At 43.8% G+C, this 27,500-nt stretch overlaps 1 protein-coding gene across 3 annotated transcripts in view; it reads right to left on the bottom strand.

Annotated features, from left to right (window-relative positions):
* LOC118386752 (protein eva-1 homolog C-like) overlaps positions 1-27,500 on the bottom strand; it is a 226,051-nt gene that overhangs the window by 152,427 nt on the left and 46,124 nt on the right. For all 3 annotated transcript variants that reach the window (XM_035774526.2, XM_035774527.2, XM_035774528.2), the window contains exon 5: positions 18,707-18,850. In XM_035774526.2, the coding sequence (XP_035630419.1) occupies positions 18,707-18,850 (144 nt within the window). The remainder of the gene's footprint in view (positions 1-18,706; positions 18,851-27,500) is intronic.

The following is a 27,500-nucleotide window of genomic DNA, read 5'->3' as shown; positions in this document are numbered from 1 at the left end:
GGCCTACAGATCTTATGCACAGATTCTGTCAGACCTGGGCCCAGATAGTAAATCTCAGTGAGACCAAAATAATGGTGTTCCAAAAAAGGTCCAGTCACCAGGACCACAAATACAAATTCCATCTAGACACTGTTGCCCTAGAGCACACAAAAAACTATACATACCTTGGCCTAAACATCAGCACCAGAGGTAACTTCCACAAAGCTGTGAACGAGCTGAGAGACAAGGCAAGAAGGGAGTACACAGGGCAATGGGTTCTACAACTGATTCGAATATTTTTAGCCAGATCCTAATTGGTATGGCGAATTTCATGTTCCTATTGATGGCATAGAAGCCCCTTCTTGCCTTGTCTATACCAATTCATTGATATATATGTTGAAGAGGGTGGGGCTTAAGCTACATCCCTGTCTCACCCCACAGCCCCGTGGAAAGAAATGTGTGTGTCTTTTGCCAATTTTGCCAACTGCAGACTTGTTTGTGTACATGGATTTGATAATGTCGTATGTTTTTCCCCCCAACACCACTTTCCATCAATTTGTATAGCAGACCCTCATGCCAAATTGAGTCTAAATACATTTGAAATCAACAAAGCATGAGAAGACTTTGCCTTTGTTTTGCCTGTTTTGTCAATTAGGGTGTGCAGGGTGAATATGTGGTCTGTCGTAAGGTAATTTGGTAAAAAGCCAGTTTGACATTTGCTCAGTACATCGTTTTCAGAGGAAATGTATGAGTCTGCTGTTAATGATAAGGCAGAGGATTTTCCCAAGGTTGCTGTTGACACATATCCCACGGTAGTTATTGGGGTCAAATTTGTCTCCACTTTTGTGGATTGGGGTGATCTGTCCTTGGTTCCACATTTTGGGGAAGATGCCAGAGCTGAGGATGATGTTAAAGAGTTTTAGTATAGCCAATTGGAATTTGTGGTCTGTATATTTTCTCATTTCATTGAGGATACCATCAACACCACAGGCCTTTTTTGGTTGGACGGTTTGTTTTCAATGTAATTGGAGAATCCAGTGGGATCTGGTAGTCTTTAATAGTTGACTCTAAGATTTGTATTTGATCATGTATATATGTTTTTGCTGTTTGTTCTTTGACAAAAAAGAATGGAGAAGTAATAATAATAATAATAATATATGCCATTTAGCAGACGCTTTTATCCAAAGCGACTTACAGTCATGTGTGCATACATTCTACGTATGGGTGGTCCCGGGGATCGAACCCACTACCCTGGCGTTACAAGCGCCATGCTCTACCAACTGAGCTACAGAAGGACCATAAGTACCCATTCATCTCCATTTTGGATAGACAACTCCTCGTGTTGCTGTTTGTTTCGTGTTTTTTTTGTGTGTTAGAGTCTATGGATTCTTCAATTACATTGAGCTGATTTCTGACATGCTGCTCCTTTTTCCGTAGTGTGTTTCTGTATTGTTTTAGTGATTCACCATAGTGAAGGCGTAGGTATCAGGTTTTCTGGGTCACAATGTTTTTGGTTGGACGGGTTTCATACGGGGGAGGGAATGCTGTCACCTCCAGCTAGGTGTTTGTCCCCCTGTGTGCTGAGGGTGTCAGGTACTTGTTCAGTTCTGAGTTTTAGGTCGCAACAGACTAACTAGTACATGTCCCTGGGCCTGGAAATGACTGATTTCCCTCAAGGATGGAGAAGTCTCTGTTGAGATAATTTCCTTCAGAATTTCTAGCCAAATGTAAAATGTTCCTGTTTTGAATAATTTTAAATAATAGTTTTAAATAATAGACTGAGTTACCATCCACAATAGACTGCTTTTTACCACATTAGCATACCCCCTGAATCCCTTCCCTGTTTCACACATGGTAGTTTGGTGGATGGGACAACCAGCTCTCTGTAACCTAGAGGGCAACCAGTGGGTCCGTCTCCTCTATACCAGGTTTATTGTAGGATGATAATGTCTTTATTTCTGATTTCTTTGATGAAGTCCAGGTTCCTGCTCTTTAGACCAAAGGCAGATGACCTCAGGCCTTGTATATTCCAGGATGAGATAGTGAAGGCTTTGTGTTCCATAAAGTCTCCAATGTTGTTCGTCGTGTGGTTTGGACTCAGACCAGTATGTGGGAGCAGAGCCTGCTGGGATAGTGTAAGACTCTCTCCCTCCCTCTCTCTCTCTCCCTCCAACACATCACACTCAAACTTTGCTTAGAGCATCGTGAGGATCATTTCAGTGTGTTAGGCTACTATTGTATGCCCAGAGTTTTCCCGACTTTCCAGACCAACAAAGAAGCCATTGGGAAACACATTTGGGGAAATAACTGAGGTGAAAAACCACAGTGCCTGTGTGTGTATATATGCGAGTGCCCGTGTGTTCCTTGTGTCCAATTTCTAAAGCTTTTGAGGACAACACAATGGCTTCATAGAGAAATGAGAGCTCTTCCCCTCGCTGGAAAAAAAACACAACACTTATTTGTCTATTAGATCAGAGACAAGGAGAGGGAGCTGGAACTGTGACAGGGGGATGGAACACACAACACATGGGTCTTTGACCTGAACCAGGGCCACCGGAGTAGCCGGTCTCTAAAATGACCATCCGATGGGCCCCGTGGAAACAAAAGGCAGAGGCCCTACACACAGCATTGGGTCTACTGTACTTCATGTGGAAGGACAAAAAACCCACTTGGAGAGATAACAGCCATGTGTTTAATTGTCTTTAAGCAGCAAAGTGCATTCAAATGTAAACAATGTGCCTATTGAATCAATGTTGGACGTTTTTTTTTTTAAACAAGTCTTCACAGGGTCCCCCTTTTTGTGTCCCATAGCAACCGCAACCATGCCCTCTGACCTCTATGACCCCGCACTATGATTGGGCGAGGTAAGAGAGACAGTGGTCCTTCTGTAGCTCAGTTGGTAGAGCATGGCGCTTGTAACGCCAGGGTAGTGGGTTCGATTCCCGGGACCACCCATACGTAGAATGTATGCACACATGACTGTAAGTCGCTTTGGATAAAAGCGTCTGCTAAATGGCATATTATAGGATAAGCGCATGATGGCGGAGACATAAGATTGGTGGGCAGGTGGATAAGGTGCAAAACCCCGCTCTCTGTGCTCCAGCCATGTTTACCGCGTCGTCTGTTGATAGATCAAAGCCTCTATCCCTCCATCCGCTGGCATGGAACTTTGTTCCCCTGATTTTCTTTCTTTTCATAATAGACCATCAAAGGCAACACAAAGCCAGTCAGTCATCTGTCGCTAGACTAGGGTAGCAACCCAAATGAAACCTTATATTGTGGACTACGTCTTCTGGTCAAAAGTAGTGGACTACGTGGGGAATTGGGTGCTACTTCAGACACAGCCTAGGGCTGGCCAGACTGACTTCTTCTTCTTCTTGGTGCTCCACAATCAACCGCTACTGTTAGATTAGCTTTGTACTCTACAGTAAATAACCCCTCAGCCAGTGTTGATCTGTTATTGTACCGTGCTAATTAGTAGTACCGTGTCTGTCTGTCTGTCTGTCTGTCTGTCTGTCTGTCTGTCTGTCTGTCTGTCTGTCTGTCTGTCTGTCTGTCTGTCTGTCAGTCAAAGAGAGAGGGGGGTACAGAGAGAGAGTGCGACACAAAGAGTGAGAGTGAGTTACGGAGAGATGGGTACAGAGTGAGAGTGAGTTACGGAGAGATGGGTACAGAGTGAGAGTGAGTTACAGAGAGATGGGTACAGAGTGAGAGTGAGTTAGGGAGAGATGGGTACAGAGTGAGAGTGAGTTAGGGAGAGATGGGTACAGAGTGAGAGTGAGTTAGGGAGAGATGGGTACAGAGTGAGAGTGAGTTAGGGAGAGATGGGTACAGAGTGAGAGTGAGTTACGGAGAGATGGGTACAGAGTGAGAGAGAGTTATGGAGAGATGGGTACAGAGTGAGAGAGAGTTACAGAGAGATGGGTACAGAGTGAGAGAGAGTTAGAGAGATGGGTACAGAGTGAGAGAGAGTTACGGAGAGATGGGTACAGAGTGAGAGAGTTACAGAGAGATGGGTACAGAGTGAGAGAGAGTTACAGAGAGATGGGTACAGAGTGAGAGAGAGTTACAGAGAGATGGGTACAGAGTGAGAGAGAGTTACAGAGAGATGGGTACAGAGTGAGAGAGAGTTACAGAGAGATGGGTACAGAGTGAGAGAGAGTTACAGAGAGATGGGTACAGAGTGAGAGAGAGTTACGGAGAGATGGGTACAGAGAGATGGGAGAGAGAGTTACAGAGAGATGGGTACAGAGTGAGAGAGAGTTACAGAGAGATGGGTACAGAGTGAGAGTGAGTTACAGAGAGATGGGTACAGAGAGAGAGAGTTAGGGAGAGATGGGTACAGAGTGAGAGAGTTACAGAGAGATGGGTACAGAGTGAGAGAGAGTTACAGAGAGATGGGTACAGAGTGAGAGTGAGTTACAGAGAGATGGGTACAGAGTGAGAGTGAGTTAGGGAGAGATGGGTACAGAGTGAGAGTGAGTTAGGGAGAGATGGGTACAGAGTGAGAGTGAGTTAGGGAGAGATGGGTACAGAGTGAGAGAGAGTTACAGAGAGAAGTGTACAGAGTGAGAGAGAGTTACAGAGAGAAAGAGAGATGGAGAGATGGGTACAGAGTGAGAGAGAGTTACAGAGAGATGGAGAGATTGGTACAGAGTGAGAGAGAGTTACAGAGAGATGGGTACAGAGTGAGAGAGAGTTACAGAGAGATGGGTACAGAGTGAGAGTGAGTTACAGAGAGATGGGTACAGAGTGAGAGTGAGTTAGGGAGAGATGGGTACAGAGTGAGAGTGAGTTACGGAGAGATGGGTACAGAGTGAGAGAGAGTTACGGAGAGATGGGTACAGAGTGAGAGAGAGTTACGGAGAGATGGGTACAGAGTGAGAGTGAGTTACGGAGAGATGGGTACAGAGTGAGAGAGAGTTACGGAGAGATGGGTACAGAGTGAGAGAGAGTTACGGAGAGATGGGTACAGAGTGAGAGAGAGTTACGGAGAGATGGGTACAGAGTGAGAGAGAGTTACGGAGAGATGGGTACAGAGTGAGAGAGAGTTACGGAGAGATGGGTACAGAGTGAGAGAGAGTTACGGAGAGATGGGTACAGAGTGAGAGAGAGTTACGGAGAGATGGGTACAGAGTGAGAGAGAGTTACGGAGAGATGGGTACAGAGTGAGAGAGAGTTACGGAGAGATGGGTACAGAGTGAGAGAGAGTTACAGAGAGATGGGTACAGAGTGAGAGAGAGTTACAGAGAGATGGGTACAGAGTGAGAGAGAGTTACAGAGAGATGGGTACAGAGTGAGAGAGAGTTACAGAGAGATGGGTACAGAGTGAGAGAGAGTTACAGAGAGATGGGTACAGAGTGAGAGAGAGTTACAGAGAGATGGGTACAGAGTGAGAGAGAGTTACAGAGAGATGGGTACAGAGTGAGAGAGAGTTACAGAGAGAAGGGTACAGAGTGAGAGAGAGTTACAGAGAGATGGGTACAGAGTGAGAGAGAGTTACAGAGAGAAGTGTACAGAGTGAGAGAGAGTTACAGAGAGAAAGAGAGATGGAGAGATGGGTACAGAGTGAGAGAGAGTTACAGAGAGATGGAGAGATTGGTACAGAGTGAGAGAGAGTTACAGAGAGAAAGAGAGATGGAGAGATTGGTACAGAGTGAGAGAGAGTTACAGAGAGAAAGAGAGATGGAGAGATGGAGAGATTGGTACAGAGTGAGAGATAGTTACAGAGAGATGGGTACAGAGTGAGAGAGAGTTACAGAGAGATGGAGAGATTGGTACAGAGTGAGAGAGAGTTACAGAGAGAAAGAGAGATGGAGAGATTGGTACAGAGTGAGAGAGAGTTACAGAGAGAAAGAGAGATGGAGAGATTGGTACAGAGTGAGAGATAGTTACAGAGAGATGGGTACAGAGTGAGAGAGAGTTACAGAGAGATGGGTACAGAGTGAGAGAGAGTTACAGAGAGATGGGTACAGAGTGAGAGAGAGTTACAGAGAGATGGGTACAGAGTGAGAGAGAGTTACAGAGAGATGGGTACAGAGTGAGAGAGAGTTACAGAGAGATGGGTACAGAGTGAGAGAGAGTTACAGAGAGATGGGTACAGAGTGAGAGAGAGTTACAGAGAGAAGGGTACAGAGTGAGAGAGAGTTACAGAGAGAAGGGTACAGAGTGAGAGAGAGTTACAGAGAGAAGGGTACAGAGTGAGAGAGTTACAGAGAGAAAGATAGATGGAGAGATTGGTACAGAGTGAGAGAGAGAGTTACAGAGAGAAAGAGAGATGGAGAGATGGAGAGATGGGTACAGAGTGAGAGAGAGTTACAGAGAGATGGGTACAGAGTGAGAGAGAGTTACAGAGAGAAAGAGAGATGGAGAGATGGAGAGATGGGTACAGAGTGAGAGATAGTTACAGAGAGATGGGTACAGAGTGAGAGAGAGTTACAGAGAGATGGGTACAGAGTGAGAGAGAGTTACAGAGAGATGGGTACAGAGTGAGAGAGAGTTACAGAGAGATGGGTACAGAGTGAGAGAGAGTTACAGAGAGATGGGTACAGAGTGAGAGAGAGTTACAGAGAGATGGGTACAGAGTGAGAGAGAGTTACAGAGAGAAGGGTACAGAGTGAGAGAGAGTTACAGAGAGATGGGTACAGAGTGAGAGAGAGTTACAGAGAGATGGGTACAGAGTGAGAGAGAGTTAGAGAGATGGGTACAGAGTGAGAGAGAGTTAGAGAGATGGGTACAGAGTGAGAGAGAGTTACAGAGAGATGGGTACAGAGTGAGAGAGAGTTACAGAGAGATGGGTACAGAGTGAGAGAGAGTTACAGAGAGATGGGTACAGAGTGAGAGAGAGTTACAGAGAGAAGGGTACAGAGTGAGAGAGAGTTACAGAGAGATGGGTACAGAGTGAGAGAGAGTTACAGAGAGAAGGGTACAGAGTGAGAGAGTTACAGAGAGAAAGATAGATGGAGAGATTGGTACAGAGTGAGAGAGAGTTACAGAGAGAAAGAGAGATGGAGAGATGGAGAGATGGGTACAGAGTGAGAGAGAGTTACAGAGAGATGGAGAGATGGGTACAGAGTGAGAGAGAGTTACAGAGAGATGGAGAGATTGGTACAGAGTGAGAGAGAGTTAGAGAGAGAAAGAGAGATGGAGAGATTGGTACAGAGTGAGAGAGAGTTACAGAGAGATGGAGAGATTGGTACAGAGTGAGAGAGAGTTACAGAGAGAAAGAGAGATGGAGAGATTGGTACAGAGTGAGAGAGAGTTACAGAGAGATGGAGAGATGGGTACAGAGTGAGAGAGAGTTACAGAGAGATGGAGAGATTGGTACAGAGTGAGAGAGAGTTACAGAGAGAAAGAGAGATGGAGAGATTGGTACAGAGTGAGAGAGAGTTACAGAGAGATGGAGAGATGGAGAGATTGGTACAGAGTGAGAGAGAGTTACAGAGAGAAAGAGAGATGGAGAGATGGGTACAGAGTGAGAGAGAGTTAGAGAGAGAAAGAGAGATGGAGAGATGGAGAGATGGGTACAGAGTGAGAGAGAGTTACAGAGAGAAAGAGAGATGGAGAGATGGGTACAGAGTGAGAGAGAGTTAGAGAGAGAAAGAGAGAGATGGAGAGATGGAGAGATGGGTACAGAGTGAGAGAGAGTTACAGAGAGAAAGAGAGATGGAGAGATTGGTACAGAGTGAGAGAGAGTTACAGAGAGATGGAGAGATGGAGAGATTGGTACAGAGTGAGAGAGAGTTACAGAGAGAAAGAGAGATGGAGAGATGGGTACAGAGTGAGAGAGAGTTAGAGAGAGAAAGAGAGATGGAGAGATGGAGAGATGGGTACAGAGTGAGAGAGAGTTACAGAGAGAAAGAGAGATGGAGAGATGGGTACAGAGTGAGAGAGAGTTAGAGAGAGAAAGAGAGATGGAGAGATGGAGAGATGGGTACAGAGTGAGAGAGAGTTACAGAGAGAAAGAGAGATGGAGAGATTGGTACAGAGTGAGAGAGTTACAGAGAGAAAGAGAGATGGAGAGATGGGTACAGAGTGAGAGAGAGTTACAGAGAGATGGAGAGATGGGTACAGAGTGAGAGAGAGTTACAGAGAGATGGAGAGATGGGTACAGAGTGAGAGTTACAGAGAGATGGAGAGATGGATACAGTGTGAGAGTGATAGAGAGATGGATACAGAGAGATGGAGAGATGGGTACAGAGTGAGAGTTACAGAGAGATGGAGAGATGGATACAGTGTGAGAGTGATAGAGAGATGGATACAGAGAGATGGAGAGATGGGAACAGTGTGAGAGAGAGTTACAGAGAGATGGGAACAGAGAAAGAGAGATGGAGGGACTGTCTGTCTGTCTGTCTGTCTGTCTGTCTGGGAATATGTTTTCCACTTGAACATTAAATGGAATATAGGGTATAAAACACCTTTTATCATCCACTTTGTTAAAAAAAAAACACGCATCTGATCAAAGCTCTTACTGGAACCAAACACCGATCCCATATAAAGTGTGCTAAATTGAGAGCTGTAGAAAGTGCATTGTGTTGTGTGTTATGCGTGTGTGCGTGTTATGCGTGTGTGCCAACCGCTACTGGATAATATGAGTAAGCTAGTTTGTGTGGGAGCGGGACAGGCGTCAGCTGACAAAAAATGCTGACCACCTGGTATCAGCAAATCACCATGGCAACCACCCACTCAGCCACCCACCAACGAGCGCCAAAACGCCTCCAGTGCCTTCCTCCATGTCTGATTCGCTGACGGGAGAGCTTGGGTAAAGTGCACAGCCCACAGCCGTAGAGCAACGCTTAACTGAAATAAATGCAGCTCAATTCCATAGAGAGTCGGACTCAATTTTGATATGCGGTATTAACATTTTCCATTTTTTGCTTTTCAACGATACTTTCTTGCTGAAAAGTTGATGTTCCTGCTAAAAAGGTCAGGTTTGTGGACAGTGATTTGCTAAAAAAAAAAAAAACACACAAAACCAATGTGTGTGTGTGTCAGAGAGAAACAGGAATGGCGTTACCATATGGGCAATGCCAGCCACACACACACACACACACACACACACACACACACACACACACACACACACAGGTAGAATGTCTAGTGAGAGTCGCGGGGTCATACACTATATAGTATATACAAAACTATATGAACAACCCTTCAAATTAGTTGATTCGGCTATTTCAGCCACATCTGTTGCTGACAGGTGTACAAAATCGAGCACACAGCTGTGCAATCTCCATAGACAAACATTGGCAGTTACAATGGCCTTACTGAAGAGCTCAGTGACTTTCAACGTGGCACCATCATAGGATGCCACCTTTCCAACAAGTCAGTTTGTCAAATTTCTGCCCTGAAAGAGCTGCACTAGTCAACCGTAAGTGCCGTTATTGTGAAATGGAAACATCTAGGAGCAACAACGGCTCAGCCGAGAAGTGGTAGGCCACACAGGCTCACAGAACGGCTGAGTGCTGAAGCGGGTAGCGCATTAAAATCATCTGTCCTCAGTCGCAACACTCACTAGTGAGTTCCAACAGTGGCAAAGGTTTTGGGGAAGGCCCTGTCCCATTTCAGCATGACAACTTTATTCCTAGTTATATGTACACTGCTGCTACTGTTTATTATCTATCCCGTTTCAGCATGACAACTTTATTCCTAGTTATATGTACACTGCTGCTACTGTTTATTATCTATCCCGTTTCAGCATGACAACTTTATTCCTAGTTCTATGTACACTGCTGCTACTGTTTATTATCTATCCTGTTTCCGAGTCACTTTATTCCTGGTTCTATGTACACTGCTGCTACTGTTTATTATCTATCCTGTTTCCGAGTCACTTTATTCCTAGTTCTATGTACACTGCTGCTACTGTTTATTATCTATCCTGTTTCCGAGTCACTTTATTCCTAGTTCTATGTACACTGCTGCTACTGTTTATTATCTATCCCGTTTCAGCATGACAACTTTATTCCTAGTTATATGTACACTGCTGCTACTGTTTATTATCTATCCTGTTTCTGAGTCCCTTTATTCCTAGTTCTATGTACACTGCTGCTACTGTTTATTATCTATCCTGTTTCCGAGTCACTTTATTCCTAGTTCTATGTACACTGCTGCTACTGTTTATTATCTATCCCGTTTCAGCATGACAACTTTATTCCTAGTTATATGTACACTGCTGCTACTGTTTATTATCTATCCTGTTTCCGAGTCACTTTATTCCTGGTTCTATGTACACTGCTGCTACTGTTTATTATCTATCCTGTTTCCGAGTCACTTTATTCCTAGTTCTATGTACACTGCTGCTACTGTTTATTATCTATCCTGTTTCCGAGTCACTTTATTCCTAGTTCTATGTACACATCTACCTCAATTACCTCGTACCCCTGCACATCAACTCTGTACTGCTACCCCGTTTATATAGCCAAGTTATATTGACTCGTTGTGTATTTATTCCTCGTGTTATTTTTGTGAAGTTATTACACCTTATATTATTATTATGTGTTTTACTTTACTATTATATCTATTATATTATATCTATTGTCTTTCTCTCTGCATTGTTGGGAAGGGCCTGTAGGTAAGCATTTCACTGTCAGTCTACACCTGTTGTTGGGAAGGGCCTGTAGGTAAGCATTTCACTGTCAGTCTACACCTGTTGTTTACCAAGCATGTGACGAACAAAATTAGATTTGACTACACACTACGTACGTAGGAGAAGTAGTAGTGGCTAGCGTGCAAATTGGAACCAGTGGAGGCTGGTGGGAGGAGCCATAGGACAGGCTCATTGTAAGGGCTGGAACGGAGCTCATGGAACAGAGTCAAACGTGTGGTTTCCATGTGTGTGATGTTTACATTTGAGTCTTTTAGCAGGCGCTCTTATCCAGAGCTTTTTCAACTGGTACCCTGTGATGCGTTTGATACCGTTCCATCCCAGACGTGTCCTCCTGTAGCTCCTCCCACCGCCCTCCCCTGACTGGAACAGACACTTAGAGCCCACAGGACGGTGGTTAAACGTAGTGCCCGATATGAGGAAGAGTCATTTCAGACACAGGTTAGGATTCTTCTACTTCTCATACAGCTCAAATCAAAATCGGTCACATACACATGGTGAGCAGATGTTAATGCGAGTGTAGCGAAATGCTTGTGACCTCGCCTTCTGGATGGTAGTGGTGTGAACAGGCAGTGGCTCGGGTGGTTGTTGTCCTTGATGATCGTGTTGGCCTTCCTGTGACATCGGGTGCTGTAGGGGTCCTGGAGGGCAGGTAGTTTGCACCCGGTGATGCGTTGTGCAGACCTCACTACCCTCTGGAGAGCCTTACGGTTGTGGGCGGAGCAGCTGTGATACAGCCTGACAGGATGCTCTCGATTGTGCATCTGTAAATGTTTGTGAGTGTTTTTGGTGACAAGCTGAATTTCTTTAGCCTCCTGAGGTTGAAGAGGCGCTGCTGCTCCTTCTTCACCATACTGTCTGTGTGGGTGGACCAATTCAGTTTGTCTGTGATGTGTACGCCGAGGAACTTAAAACTCTCCACCCTCTCCACTACTGTCCCGTTGATGTGGATAGGGGTCTGCTCCCTCTGCTGTTTCCTGAAGTCCACGATCATCTCCTTGGTTTTGCTGACATTGAGTGTGAGGTTGTTTTCCTGACACCACACTCCGAGAGCCCTCACCTCCTCCCTGTAGGCCGTCTCGTCGTTGCAGTGTCGTCTGCAAAGCTCAACAGGCAACAGAGACCATCTAACCACTAGAGACCTGTGGTTAGTCCTCTAGATGCATGTGTGTGTGTTTAAACTGTAGTTGGTATTTTTTTAGGATCCCCATTAGCTACTCTTCCTGGGGTCACAAAACATGAAAAATGGCATAACACAGAACATTCACAGACAAGAACAGCTCAAGGACAGAACTACATGTATCTATAACAGACAGGATGCAGAGGCAGACCCAGTGCTGCCTTGCTGGCCTGCAGCTGAAAACACATGCACACACACACACACACACACACACACACACATGCACACACACACACACAGCTCTCCTCCCTCAGGTTTTAAAACCCCACGGACTTATCAAGATAAAGTCTCCCTCTATAAACTTCCCAACTTCCAATAGACTTCCTCTCACTGCGCTCTAGATGAATGGATATCCCCGAATGGCCCTCTGAATGCCAGAACAAGTCTGTGGACGAGTGCAAGTTCGTTGTAGGTTTCTACAGGTGATTGGTTACAGGAAATGGATTAATAGCAGCACTTTTGTGGCTGAGATGAGATCAGATAGAGAGGAGAGGAGGCCTGGGTTGAGGACTGGGGACAGGAGCATGCTACAGGCTGGAGGCTAGCATCAGAGGCCAGGACCCAGTGAACTAGATAAGGTGGTCACACTGGCGTTAGGTAGAAAGGGTTCAACGGGTTGCTACACACACACACACACACACACACACACACACACACACACACACACACACACACACACACACACACACACACACACACACACACACACACTTAGTCTCTGGTGTGTGTGTCAATGAACAAACAAATTGTGGAAACAGACGGTCCCCGGCAGGGCGGGCTTGATGGACAGGGTTCAGTCGTCAGGGCAACAGTTTGTTTCTTCCAGGATGTGGGTGTGTGTTTATTGCTCTAATTTCTCTGAGGAGCTCTGGAGAGATCTCAGGGCTTCCTTTGAAGCTAGAAGTAGATGAGGTCTGGCGTGTGCCGTGCTGTTAAGGGCTTTAGTACCAATTTGGACACACACATATCAGGAAACCCTGTGTCTCTGTGTGCAGGAGGTAGTGCAGGAAATGTTTGGCCCCAGAGAGGAAGGAAGTGGTGGCGAGATAAGAAGAGTGGCCATCTGGGAATGGAAGTTCTGAGACAGTAGGGCTGAGGGGTCTGGGTCACTGGGACCCCCACAGCCAACACTGACCCCAATACAGTAATATACTGCCACACAATAGCCTGCGGCAGTCCGACGTAAACACTTTGTTAGGCCTTAATAGTGTATTCAGACCCATTGACTTATTCCACATTTTTTTAAGTTACAGCCCTACTCTAAAATTGATTAAATTGTCCCCCCCCCCCCATTCAATCCACACACAATACCCCATAATGACAAAAACAGGTTAAGAAAAATGTCCTAAAAACCTGAAATATGACATTTACATAAGTATTCAGACCCTTTACTCAGTACTTTGTTGAAGCACCTTTGGCAGCGATTACAGCATCGATTGAGACTTCTTGGGTATGACGCTACAAGCTACATTGTCCAGTTGGAAGGTGAACTTTTGCCCCAGTCTGAGGTCCTGAGCACTCTGGAGCAGGTTTTCATCAAGGATCTCTCTGTACTTTGCTCCGTTCATCTTTGCCTCTATCCTGACTAGTCTCCCAGTACGTACCGCTGAAAAACATCCCCACAGAGTGATGCTGCCACCACCATGCTTCACCGTGGGGATGGTGCCAGGTTTATTCCAGACGTGACGCTTGGCATTCAGGCCAAAGAGTTCAATCTTGGTTTCATCAGACCAGAGAAGGGTCTGAGAGTCTTTAGGTTGTATTTATTTGTTTAATTTAACTAGGCAATTTAGTTAAAAAACAAATTCTTATTTACAATGACGGCCTACCAAAAGGCAAAAGGCTTCCTGCGGGGACGGGGGCTGGGATTAAAATATATAAATATCAGACAAAACACACGTCACGACAAGAGAGACAACACAGCAAGGCAGCAACACATGACAACATAGCAAGGCAGCAACACATGACAACATAGCAAGGCAGCAACACATGACAACAGAGCATGGTAGCAACACAATATGACAACAACATGGTAGCAACACAACATGGTAGCAGCACAAAACATGGTACAAACATCATTGGACATTATAACAGCACAAAGGGCAAGAAGGTAGAGACAACAATGCATCACGTGAAGCAGTCACAACTGTCAGTAAGAGTGTCCATAATTGAGTCTTTGAATGAAGAGATGGAGATACCACTGTCCAGGTTGAGTGTTTTTTGCAGCTTGTATGGGGTGACTACCTCAAGCTCTAAACCCTCAGAGGTAGTAATTACAGCAGTGGGGAGAGGGGCATTCTTCTTACCAAACCACATGACCTTTGTTTTGGAGGTGTTCAGAACTGTCATCAAGGGAGTACCCCAAGGATCAATTTCAAGTCTCACAGCAAAGGGTCTGAATACTTATGTAAATAAGATATTTCAAAACATTTCTAAAAATAATGTTTTGCTTTGTCATTATGGGGTATTGTGCGTAGATTGTTTGTAGATTGCTGAGGATTTAATTTTTTTTAAATCCATTTTAGAATTAAGGCTGTAACGTAATAAAATGTGGAAAAGGTCAAGGGGTCTGAATGCTTTCCGAAGGCACTGTGGATGCTCCACAAATCATTGAGAGGGCTGGAAGCGCAAGATGGAACGGACAAACTAGTGTGCAGAGTGGTGCTAAACTATCACCTGTGGATGCTAGAATGCACAGAGGAAAATGCACCACTACAAGATCAACTTCACAGTATCAAACCATAGAAGTACATATTAGAATGAATATACATGTCATAAATCCAGCTAAAAAGAAGGGATTCCCAAACCTTCCATAACAAAACCATCAACGACAGAGAGATGAAGTGGAGAAGTTGGGTCAAATTGTGTTGCTGTCCTGGGGCTCTGTTCACAAAACACAAACACACCCCACAGAGCCCCAGGACAGCAACACAATTTGACCCAACCAAATCATGAGAAACAAAAAGATAAATCACTTGAAACATTGGAAAGAATTAACAAAATGTGAAAATGGAAACCTATATTGTAACTTTTAAGCTGCTATAGAGTCCTACATGGGGCAATGTAATGAAAGTGAAAGTGCCTCTAGTATATCGGCCGGCCTGATCAGGCTAACGCAGCGCCCGTTCACAAACAAACAGGAATTTCCTCCTGTGGGACTTGGGTTCAAATGATGCTTGACAGTGGAGTGAGTGAGTGAGTGAGTGAGTGAGTGAGTGTGTGCATGCATGTGTGAATGAGGAGTTGGCTATTCCTTGGATGTTGACTACGTACATTCATATGGAGGACAGTACAAATGGTCAAAGCGATTGACCCCATGCTATAAGCCACTTTGAGACACATGTTGCCTACGTGACACACACATACGCATGCAAAAACACAATCCCCCCACACACACACACACACACACTCATACATCATACATATTACCAGCCGTGAAAGAGAATACTTCAAAATGACCACGACCTAAAGCTTCAAGCTCCTGGTGACTTCATGTCTACTAAAGCTAGAATGATTTCCTCATGCCAAAAGCCTCCCCTCCCCCTGCCCTACACCCTTTAGTTTCCTTGGCCCCCGATTCCCCCTACCTAGCCCCTCCCTGACACTCACACTCCACATCACTGGAAGTGTGTGTGTCTGTGTGTGTGTGTGTGTGTGTGGCCCCCTCCTCACACCCGTCACATCTCTGAAACTGTCCAACAGCACACTCTGGTTATCAAATACAGATAAGGAGGGTCAGACAGAGATTGAGCCTACATGTCTCCGACAACATGAAAAAGACCAACGAGAGCCTCAAATCTGAGTTCCACTGTTGCTGTTATGATAGGCACTGGACAGCTGTTGGAGACCATTCAAACAGGATTCGGGGCAGAGTTTGATCACCATTAAGGGGTTGTGTATAAGTGTGCGGGTGAGGTGGGCTTTGTTTCAGTTTTCGTGCACTCACACTCTTGCACTGGCTCTATGCACACTCACTGGACCCTACCCTCACACATACTACACGGACACTCCAATGCACACCTAATGCACACACACTACACATGCTCACAAACACACACATGCATATTGACACTACCCACACACACTCCCACTTACACACACTTTCACACTCTTCACATACAGTGCTGCTACTCTGTTAATTATCTATCCGGATTGCCTAGTCACTTTTACCCCCATAATTACCTCATACCCCTGCACACTGACCCCTGCATACTGACCCCTGCACACTGACTCATTCTATACAGCCTTGTTACTATTATTGCTTTACTATTTCCAAATAACATTAGATTTTTGTTTGTTAATGAATTACAGTGTGACAGCTCAGGATTAGAGTGTGTGTGTTAATGAATTACAGTGTGACAGCTCAGGATTAGAGTGTGTGTGTGTTAATGAATTACAGTGTGACAGCTCAGGATGAGAGTGTGTGTGTTAATGAATTACAGTGTGACAACTCAGGATTAGAGTGTGTGTTTGTTAATGAATTACAGTGTGACAGCTCAGGATTAGAGTGTGTGTGTTAATGAATTACAGTGACAACTCAGGATTAGAGTGTGTGTTTGTTAATGAATTACAGTGTGACAGCTCAGGATGAGAGTGTGTGTGTTAATGAATTACAGTGTGACAGCTCAGGATTAGAGTGTGTGTGTGTTAATGAATTACAGTGTGACAGCTCAGGATGAGAGTGTGTGTGTTAATGAATTACAGTGTGACAGCTCAGGATGAGAGTGTGTGTGTGTTAATGAATTACAGTGTGACAGCTCAGGATAAGAGTGTGTGTGTGTTAATGAATTACAGTGTGACAGCTCAGGATAAGAGTGTGTGTGTGTTAATGAATTACAGTGTGACAGCTCAGGATTAGAGTATGTGTGTTAATGAATTACAGTGTGACAACTAAGGATTAGAGTGTGTTTGTTAATGAATTACAGTGTGACAGCTCAGGATAAGAGTGTGTGTGTGTTAATGAATTACAGTGTGACAGCTCAGGATTAGAGTATGTGTGTTAATGAATTACAGTGTGACAACTAAGGATTAGAGTGTGTGTATTAATGAATTACAGTGTGACAGCTCAGGATTAGTGTGTGTTAATGAATTACAGTGTGACAACTCAGGATTAGAGTGTGTGTATTAATGAATTACAGTGTGACAACTCAGGATTAGAGTGTGTGTGTGTTAATGAATTACAGTGTGACAGCTCAGGATGAGAGTGTGTGTGTTAATGAATTACAGTGTGACAGCTCAGGATTAGAGTGTGTGTATTAATGAATTACAGTGTGACAGCTCAGGATTAGAGTGTGTGTATTAATGAATTACAGTGTGACAGCTCAGGATTAGAGTGTGTTAATGAATTACAGTGTGACAGCTCAGGATGAGTGTGTGTTAATGAATTACAGTGTGACAGCTCAGGATGAGTGTGTGTTAATGAATTACAGTGTGACAGCTCAGGATTAGTGTGTGTTAATGAATTACAGTGTGACAGCTCAGGATTAGTGTGTGTTAATGAATTACAGTGTGACAGCTCAGGATTAGTGTGTGTTAATGAATTACAGTGTGACAGCTCAGGATTAGAGTGTGTGTATTAATGAATTACAGTGTGACAACTCAGGATAAGAGTGTGTGTGTTAATGAATTACAGTGTGACAGCTCAGGATTAGTGTGTGTTAATGAATTACAGTGTGACAGCTCAAGATTAGTGTGTGTTAATGAATTGCAGTGTGACAGCTCAGGATTAGAGTGTGTGTATTAATGAATTACAGTGTGACAGCTCAGGATAAGAGTGTGTGTGTGTGTTAATGAATTACAGTGTGACAGCTCAGGATTAGAGTATGTGTGTTAATGAATTACAGTGTGACAGCTCAGGATTAGAGTGTGTGTGTAGGTGTGTGTTTGTCCATTCGTTTGTGAATGTGTGTGTTAATGAGTTATAGTGTGACAGCTCAGGATTAGCCTGGGTGTGTGGGTGTGTGTGTGTGCATGTATGCACTGTATGCGTGTGTGTGATGCGTGTGTGTGTGTCCATTAGTTTGTGAATGTGTGTGTCTGTTCATGAGTTATAGTGTGACAGTTTAGGATTAGCCTGGGTGTGTGTGTGTGTGTGTGTGTGTGTGTGTGTGTGTGTGTGTGTGTGTGTGTGTGTGTGTGTGTGTGTGTGTGTGTGTGTGTTAATGAGTTATAGTGTGACAGCTCAGGATTAGCCTGGGGGCGTGTGTATCTATGTTAATGAGTTAGTGTGACAGCTCAGGATTAGCCTGGGGGCGTGTGTATCTATGTTAATGAGTTAGTGTGACAGCTCAGGATTAGCCTGGGTGTGTGTGTGTGTGTGTGTGTGTGTGTGTGTGTGTGTGTGTGTGTGTGTGTGTGTGTGTGTGTGTGTGTGTGTGTGTGTGTGTGTGTGTGTGTATCTATGTTAATGAGTTAGTGTGACAGCTCAGGATTAGCCTGGGGGCGTGTGTATCTATGTTAATGAGTTAGTGTGACAGCTCAGGATTAGCCTGGGTGTGTGTGTGTGTGTGTGTGTGTGTGTGTGTGTGTGTGTGTGTGTGTGTGTGTGTGTGTGTGTGTGTGTGTGTGTGTGTTAATGAGTTATAGTGTGACAGCTCAGGATTAGCTTGGGGGTGTGGTGGCTAGGTAGACGGACAGGAAGCCTCTCTCTCTTCCGTCGAGACAGAAAGCATAAACGAGCACCACTCCGTACACAGAGAGTCATCAGACATGAATGACAAAATAGAGAGTGAGAGAGATAGAATGAGAAAGAGAAAGCGAGAGAGATACTGACAGACAGACACAAACAGACAGACACAAACGTACAGAACGTAGCTGTATCAATCAGCCCCCCGTCCACATACATGAGAGAACACCTCCCTCTACTGTCTGCATACAGAACTGCTGACTAGGTGCCATGTAAAGAAACTGCTGCTCAGGTGTCGGTACAACTGGAGACTCACCACATGCGTAGATGACACTGAGATATTTCCTGGTGCCCGAGTAGCAGGGGTCCCCAAACTCTTGCGTGGACGCTTGGACGAAACAGCTCTGTTTCCCCTGACACCGTGTCGTCAACACCTGGAGAGCCACGCCCGACTGGCAGTCTGAGACAGAAAGAGAGGGGAGAGAGAAAAAAAGAGAGAGGACCAATGAGTCCATAGAGAATACCAGTAAGCAAAAACTGAGGGGTCTCGTAGGACGCATTTACTAAGAATTGACAGACACAAGGCAGGGAGGGACTGCAATCTGTGAGCCATATGGCACCCTTATATCTATGCATTCGGTACAGTCATGCAGGCTACATTCCATATCATTTAGCAGAGTGGAATCATAAATGTGTTCACAGAGAGCCAGATGTTTTGCTCATTCATTCCTCAGTCAGTTCACTTCCACATGAAGTGAAAGGCTAACATTGGCAAGTGTCAGCAGATGCAGTGTACATATCACTTCTTCTCTCTCTCTCTCTCTCTCTCTCTATAGGCCTTTATACAGTGCCTTCGAAAAGTATTCAGACCCCTTGACTTTTCCCAAATGTTGTCATGTTACAGCCTAATTCTAAAATGGAATATATATTTTAAAAAACCTCAGCAATCTACACACAATACCACATAATGCCAAAGTGAAAACAGGTTTTTAGACATTTTGGTAAATGTATAAAAAAAAGGAGAAAAGTCATAATTTACATAAGTAAGACTTGAAGTGCATCCGGTTTCCATTGATCATCCTTGAGATTATTCTACAACTTGCTTGGAATCCACCTGTGGTAAATTCAATTGATTGGACATGATTTGGAAAGGCACACACCTGTCTATATAAGGTCCAAACGTTGACCGTGCATGTCAGAGCAAAAACCAAGCCATGAGGTCGGGGGAGAAGGGCCTTGGTCAGGTAGGTGACTAAGTACCCGATGGTCACTCTGACAGGAGCTCTAGAGTTCCTCTGTGGAGATGGGAGAACTTTCCAGAAGGACAACCATCTCTGCAGCCCTCCACCAATCAGGCCTTTCCGGTAGAGTGGCCAGACGGATGCCACTCCTCAGTAAAAGACACATGACAGCCCGCTTGGAGTTTGCCAAAAGGCTCCTAAAGACTCTCTGACCATGAGAAACAAGATTATCTGGTCTGATGAAACCACGATTGAACTCTTTGGCCTGAATGCCAAGCATCACGTCTGGAGGAAACCAGGCACCATACCTACAGTGAAGCATGGTGGTGGCAGCATCATGCTGTGGGGATGATTTTTCAGCGGCAGGGACTGGGAGACTAGTCAGGAATCAGGATTGAGGCAAAGATGAAGCAAAGTACAGAGAGATCCTGGATGAAAACCTGCTCCAGAGTGCTCAGGACCTCAGACTGGGGTGAAGGTTCACCTTCCAGCAGGACAACGACCCTAAACACACAGCCAAGACAACGCAGGAGTGGCTTTGGGACAAGTATCTGAATGTCCTTGAGTAGCACAGCCAGAGCCTGGACTTGAAACCGATTGAACATATTTGGAGAGACCTGAAAATAGCTGCGCAGCAATGCTCCCCATCCAACCTGACAGAGGAATGAGAGAAACTCCCCAAATAGAGGTGTGCCAAACTTGTGGCGTCATACCCAAGAAAACTCGATGCTGTAATCGCTGCCAAAGGTGATTCAATAAAGTACTGAGTAAAGGGTCAGAATACTTATGTAAATGTGATATGTCCTTAATATTTTATAAATTAGCAAAGAAATTCTAAAAACCTGTTTTTCCTTTGTCATTATGGGGTATTGTGTGTAGATTGATGAGGGGGAAAAACGATTTAATCCATTTTAGAATAAGGCTGTAACGTAACAAAATGTGGAAAAAGTCAAGGGATCTGAATACTTTACGAAGACACTGTATACAGTTACAGACAAATATTTTCTCACCCCTTTTTGTTTTAAAACAATTCCCTATTTCGTCTAAAATACGTTGAAATTGAACAAAACTACAGAACCAATTGTATTTTTGTAAACATAAAAAGGTTGAGTAAGTAAGATACGTCTTCACAAATTCACCCACATTTCTATTATGTAAATACACTGAACAAAAATAGAAACATAAACGTAAAGTGTTGGCCCCATGTTTCATGAGCTGCAATAAAAGATCCCAGAAATGTTCCATATGCATTACTTCTCTCAAATTCTGTGCAAAATGTGTTAGTGAGCAATTGTCCTTTGTCAAGATTATCCATCCACCTGACCGGTGTGGAATATCAAGAAGCTGATTAAATAGTATGATCATTACACAGATGCACCTTGTGCTCTGGACAATAAAACACCACTCTAAAATGTGCAGTTTTGTCACACAACACAATACCACAGATGTCTCAAGTTGAGGGATCGTGCAATTGGCTGACAAGGTAAAAATCTGTTGTTCTGCCCCTGAACAAGGCACGTAAAACCCACTGGTCCCTGGTAGGCTGTCATTGTAAATAACAATTTGTTCCTGACTGACTTGCCTAGTTAAGTAAAGGTGTAAAAAAATGTAATAGAAATCAGTGTACTTGTTGTCCAGAAAACCAGTCTTGACATGACTGCAGTTTGGCGTTGTAAACTCTTTCAATGGGCATATGCTCGCCTTCGATGGTCACTGGTACACTGGAGAAGTGTGCACTTCGTGAATGAACCCTGGTTTCAACTGTACCGGGTAGATGGCGTAGTGTGGGCGAGTGGTTTGCTGATATGAAATCACATTTTATTGGTCACAAACACGTGATTAGCAGATGTTATTGCGGGTGTAGCAAAATGCTTGTGCTTCTAGCTCCGACAGTACAGTAATATCTAACAAGTAATATCTAACAAATTACACAACGAATACCCAATACACACAAATCTAAATAGGAGTGAATTAAGACTATATACATATGGACAAGCGATGTCAGAGCGGAACGAACTAAGATACAGTAGAATAGTATAGAATACAGTATATACATATGAGATGAGTAATGCAAGATATGTAAACATTATTAAGTGAATGAGATACCATAGAAAACAGTATATACACATCGTTGTCGGTAAACACAGCACTGATCTGTATTGACGAAGAGTTTGTTTAGGTGGGTTTTTGAGAGGTTCAATCAGGCTTTCTTGTGTCTCCTCAGCAATGGGGTCTTTCTGTTTTATCAATGACCAAATGAAGCATTCAAAGAAAGAGAACAACCTCCCTACAATCAAGCATGGGGGAGGTTCAATACTGCTTCGGTGTCCCTTTGCTGCCACTTGTAAAGGGGCCTTGAACCCGTGCAAGTCATCATAGACTCAGCAGATCATCAATGTGTTTTGGAGTGTAATATTCAACCAACTGTCCAAAAAACTGTGTGTCAGTTGAAGGTCGTGGATGTTCCAGCAGGACAATAATCCACAAACACACATCAAAAGCGACCTGGAATGGTTCAAGAAGATACACTGGACTGTTCTGTAGTGGCCAACTTTAGAGTCCAGATCCGAATACATCCATAACCAATGGCAAGAGAGGAAAACAGCACCCCGCAAACTTTGAAGAATTGGAACAGTTTGTTGCTGAAAAGTTGCCAAATAGCCAGTAGAACGCTGCTGTCACGTCCTGACCTTAGAGAGCCTTTTTATGTCTCTAGGGTGTGATTTGGGTGGGCATTCTATGTTCTGTTTTAATTTGTTTTGTATTTCTATGTTTTGGCCAGGTATGGTTCTCAAATCAGGGACAGCTGTCTATCGTTGTCTCTGATTGGGAATCATACTTAGGCAGCCTTTTTCCCCTTCTGTCATCGTGGGAAGTTGTCTTTGTTAGGGTTACTATAGTTCTTGTAAGCTTCACGGTCGTTTTTGTTATTTCTTGTTTTGTTGGCGACATTCTAACAAATAAAAGAAAATGTACGCTCACCACGCTGCACCTTGGTCTCATTCCGACGACGGCCGTGACAGCCGCATCAAGATCATTGATGGCTACAAAAAGTGTTTGCCTGCCTTGTCGTGGCCAGACTGTGAAAACAAGTACTCCAGGGTGCCAATCATTTTATCCAACTTAAGTTCACAAAAATGAAATTGTTTCTGCAATGTTGAAATTCAACTTCAACTTATTTTAGAAGAATAGTGCAAGGGTGCCAATATATTCGACCACAACTGTATCGATGCAATTCGTTTTATTGGCAAATTAAGTGTTGTGTGCATCCTTCTATTTCTCTCTTGAGAGTGTTTGAAGAATCGTCGGAACTTCAGTCGGGGCACAAAGCGGTACATGAGCCCCGGTCAACGTACAACACTGACTAAGATCATTTTCTATAGACTCAAAAGTAGGGAGAGACTCACTCACAAGAACAGAGAACGGGACTAGGGGGCATCTCTGACACACTCTTCCCCACAAAGGCTCTGACCCCCCATTGTCCTCCTTCGGGGGCCTCTGTCCTGACCCATCCAAGGGACATCCTGCGCAGGCCCCCCCATTGTGAAAAGGGACACCCAATCTTGTAAGGGTGTGTGGGGGAGGGGGAGAAGGGGGGACACAGACACCTGTCAGAGTGATAGATGGGGTGCTCATTCATCATCACTAAGAGCCTGCCAGACCCCCCCTCCTACATGTTCAGATCCACCGCTCTTTTTTCTCATCCTCTGGGGAAGGATGTACAGATGAGGCTCCTCTTTTTTGGGTGGGGGGAAATGGACAGAAGGCTCTTTTCCTTTCCTCCTCCACTCTCTACGCTTGAGATTTAGAAGATATTGTCTGATGTACTAACATGCTGTGACCACATCTATTCCAATGGTGTACATTAAAGGTATGTGCTCTCCGGCATCCTTGGGACATCCCTAACCCATTGAAGTTGACATTTAAAATGGTCATGGTTAAGGTTAGGGATAGGTAAAGGTTAGGGGTTAGGGTAGGGACGACCCAATGATCCCAGATAACACTTAAAAGTGCAGGTAAGGTAATAGCAAATGTGTAGGATCATATATTACTCATATATTATATACAGTTGAAGTCGGAAGTTTACATACACTTAGGTTGGAGTTATTAAAACTTGTTTTTCAACCACTCCACAAATTTCTTGTTAACAAACTCGGTTAGGACATCCACTTTGTCCACTTTGACACAAGTAATTTTCCCAACAATTATTTACAGAGATTATTTCACTTATAATTCACTGTATTAGAATTTCAGTGGGTCAGAAGTTTACATACACTAAGTTGACTGTGCCTTTAAACAGATTGGAAAATTTCAGAAAATTATGTCATGGCATTAGAAGCTTCTGATAGGCTAATTGAGATCATTTGAGTCAATTGGAGGTGTACTTGTGGATGTATTTCAAGGCCTACCTTCAGACTCAGTTGCTTGACATCATTGGAAAATCAAAAGAAATCAGCCAAGACCTCAGGAAAAAAAATGGTAGACCTCCACAAGTTTGGTTCATCCTTGGGAGCAATTTCTAAACGCCTGAAGGTACCACATTCATCTGTACAAACAATGGTATGCAAGTATAAACACCATGGGACCACACAGCCTTCATACCGCTCAGGAAGGAGATGCGTTCTGTCTCCTAGAGATGAATGTACTTTGGTGCGAAAATCCCAGAACAACAGCAAAGGACCTTGTGAAGATGCTGGAGGAAACAGGTACAAAAGTATCAATATTCACAGTAAAACGAGTCCTATATCGACATAACATCAAAGGCCGCTCAGTAAGAAAGAAGCCACTACGGTTTGCAACTGCACATTGGGACATCATACTTTGAGAAATGTCCTCTGGTCTGATGAAACAAAAATAGAACTGTTGGACACAATGACCATTGTTATGTTTGGAGGAAAAAGGCGGAGGCTTGCAAGCTGAAGAACACCATCCCAACCGTGAAGCATCATGATGTGGGGGTGGCAGCATCATGGTGTGGGGGTGCTTTGCTGCAGGAGGGACTGGTACACTTCACAAAATAGATGGAATCATGAGGACGGAAAATTATGTGGAAAATTAAGCTTGGTCGCAAATGTGCAGCTGCGGTCATCCCCCTCTTCAAAGGGGGGGGACACTCTTGACCCAAACTGCTACAGACCTATATCTATTCTACCCTGCCTTTCTAAAGTCTTCGAAAGCCAAGTCAACAAACAGATTACCTGCCATTTCGAATCTCACCATACCATCTCTGCAATGCAATCTGGTTTCAGAGCTGGTCATGGGTGCACCTCAGCCACACTCAAGGTCCGAAATGATATCTTAACCGCCATCGATAAGAAACATTACTGTGCAGCCGTATTCATTGATCTGGCCAAGGCTTTCGACTCTGTCAATCACCACATCCTCATCGGCAGACTCGACAGCCTTGGTTTCTCAAATGATTGCATCGCCTGGTTCACCAACTACTTTTCTGATAGAGTTCAGTGTGTCAAATCGGAGGGTCTGCTCTCCGGACCTCTGGCAGTCTCTATGGGGGTGACACAGGGTTAAATTCTTTGACCGACTCTCTTCTCTGTGTACATCAATGATGTCGCTCTTGCTGCTGGTGAGTCTCTGATCCACCTCTATGCAGACGACACCATTCTGTATACTTCTGGCCCTTCTTTGGACACTGTGTTAACAACCCTCCAGGCAAAAGCTTCAATGCCATACAACTCTCCTTCCGTGGCCTCCAATTGCTCTCAACTACAAGTAAAACTAAATGCAAGCTCTTCAACCGATCGCTGCCTGCACCTGCCCGCCTGTCCAACATCACTACTCTGGACGCCTCTGACTTAGAATACGTGGACAACTACAAATACCTAGGTGTCTGGTTAGACTGTAAACTCTCCTTCCAGACCCACATCAAACATCTCCAATCCAAAGTTAAATCTAGAATTGGCTTCCTGTTTCGCAACAAAGCATCCTTCACTCATGCTGCCAAACATACCCTTGTAAAACTGACCATCCTACCAATCCTCAACTTTGGCGATGTAATTTACAAAATAGCCTCCAATACCCTACTCAACACATTGGATGCAGTCTATCACAGTGCAATCCGTTTTGTCACCAAAGCCCCATATACTACCCACCATTGCGACCTGTACGCTCTCGTTGGCTGGCCCTCGCTTCATACTCGTCGCCAAACCTACTGGCTCCAGGTCATCTACAAGTTTATGCTCGGTAAAGCCCTGCCTTATCTCAGCTCGCTGGTCACCATAGCATCACCCACCTGTAGCACGCACTCCAGCAGGTATATCCCTCTGGTCACCCCCAAAAACAATTATTTCATTGGCCGCCTCTCCTTCCAGTTCTCTGCTGCCAATGACTGGAACGAACTACAAAAATCTCTGAAACTGGAAACCCTCATCTCCCTCACTAGTTAAGCACACCAACTGTCATAGCAGCTCACAGATTACTGCACCTGTACATAGCCCACCTATAATTTAGCCCAAACAACTACCTCTTTCCCTACTGTATTTATTGTGTTTATTTATTTTGCTCCTTTGCACCCCGTTATTTGTATTTCTACTTTGCACACAAAACTACCATTCCCAGTGTTTTACTTGCTATATTGTATTTACTTTGCCACCATGGCCTTTTTTTGCCTTTACCTTCCTTATCTCACCTCATTTGCTCGCATTGTATATAGACTTGTTTATACTGTATTATTGACTGTATGTTTGTTTTACTCCATGTGTAACTCTGTGTCGTTGTATCTGTCGAACTGCTTTGCTTTATCTTGGCCAGGTCGTAATTGTAAAGGAGAATTTGTTCTCAACTTAAATAACTTAAATAAAGGTGAAATAAATAAATAAAAATAAAACATGGGTCTACCAAATGGACAATGATCCAAAGCATACTTCCAAAGTTGTGGCAAAATGGCTTAAGGACAACAAAGTCAACATTTTGGAGTAGCCATCACAAAGCCCTGACCTCAATCCTTTAGAAAATGTGTGGGCGGAACTGAAAAAGCGTGTGAGAGCAAGGAGGCCGACAAACCAGACTCAGTTATACCAGCTCTGTCAGGAGGAATTTGCTAAAATTCACCCAACTTATTGTGGGAAGCTTGTGGAAGGCTACCTGAAACGTTTGACCCAAGTTAAACAATTGAACGGCAATGCTACCAAATACTAATTGAGTGTATGTAAACTTCTAACCCACTGGGAATGTGATGAAAGAAATAAAAGCTGAAATAAATCATTCTCTCTACTGTGGTGATCCTAACTGACCTAAAACAGGGAAGTTTTACTAGGATTACTAAGGAATTGTGGAAAAACTGAGTTTACATGTATTTGGCTAAGGTGTATGAAATTTCCAACTTCTACTGTATTACTGATATATTACTGATATATCATATATTACTGATATATTACCGATATATCATATATTACACATATATCATATTACTCATATATCATATATTACTCATATATCATATATTACTCATATATCATATATTACTGATATATTACTGATATATTATATATATATTTCTGATATTACTCATATATCATATTACTCATATATCATATTACTGATATATCATATATTACTCATATTACTCATATATCATATATTACTCATATATCATATATTACTCATATATCATATATTACTGATATATTATATATCCATTTCTGATATTACTCATATATCATATTACTGATATATCATATATTACTGATATATTACTCATATATCATATATTACTGATATGCGTTTAATGATTGCAACTCAGTCAAGTTTGAACCACAGAATCCCAAAAGGACTGCTGTAGTAAAGAAGCCCAGAGCCCGTTTTCACGAAAAATCTCAGAGTGGGAGTGCGATCTAGGATCCTCCTGTCTAG

Source organism: Oncorhynchus keta, chromosome 8, assembly GCF_023373465.1.
Source record: "Oncorhynchus keta strain PuntledgeMale-10-30-2019 chromosome 8, Oket_V2, whole genome shotgun sequence".
In the NCBI taxonomy this organism is placed as follows: domain Eukaryota; kingdom Metazoa; phylum Chordata; class Actinopteri; order Salmoniformes; family Salmonidae; genus Oncorhynchus; species Oncorhynchus keta.
This window is presented reverse-complemented; position numbering and strand designations above follow the sequence as displayed.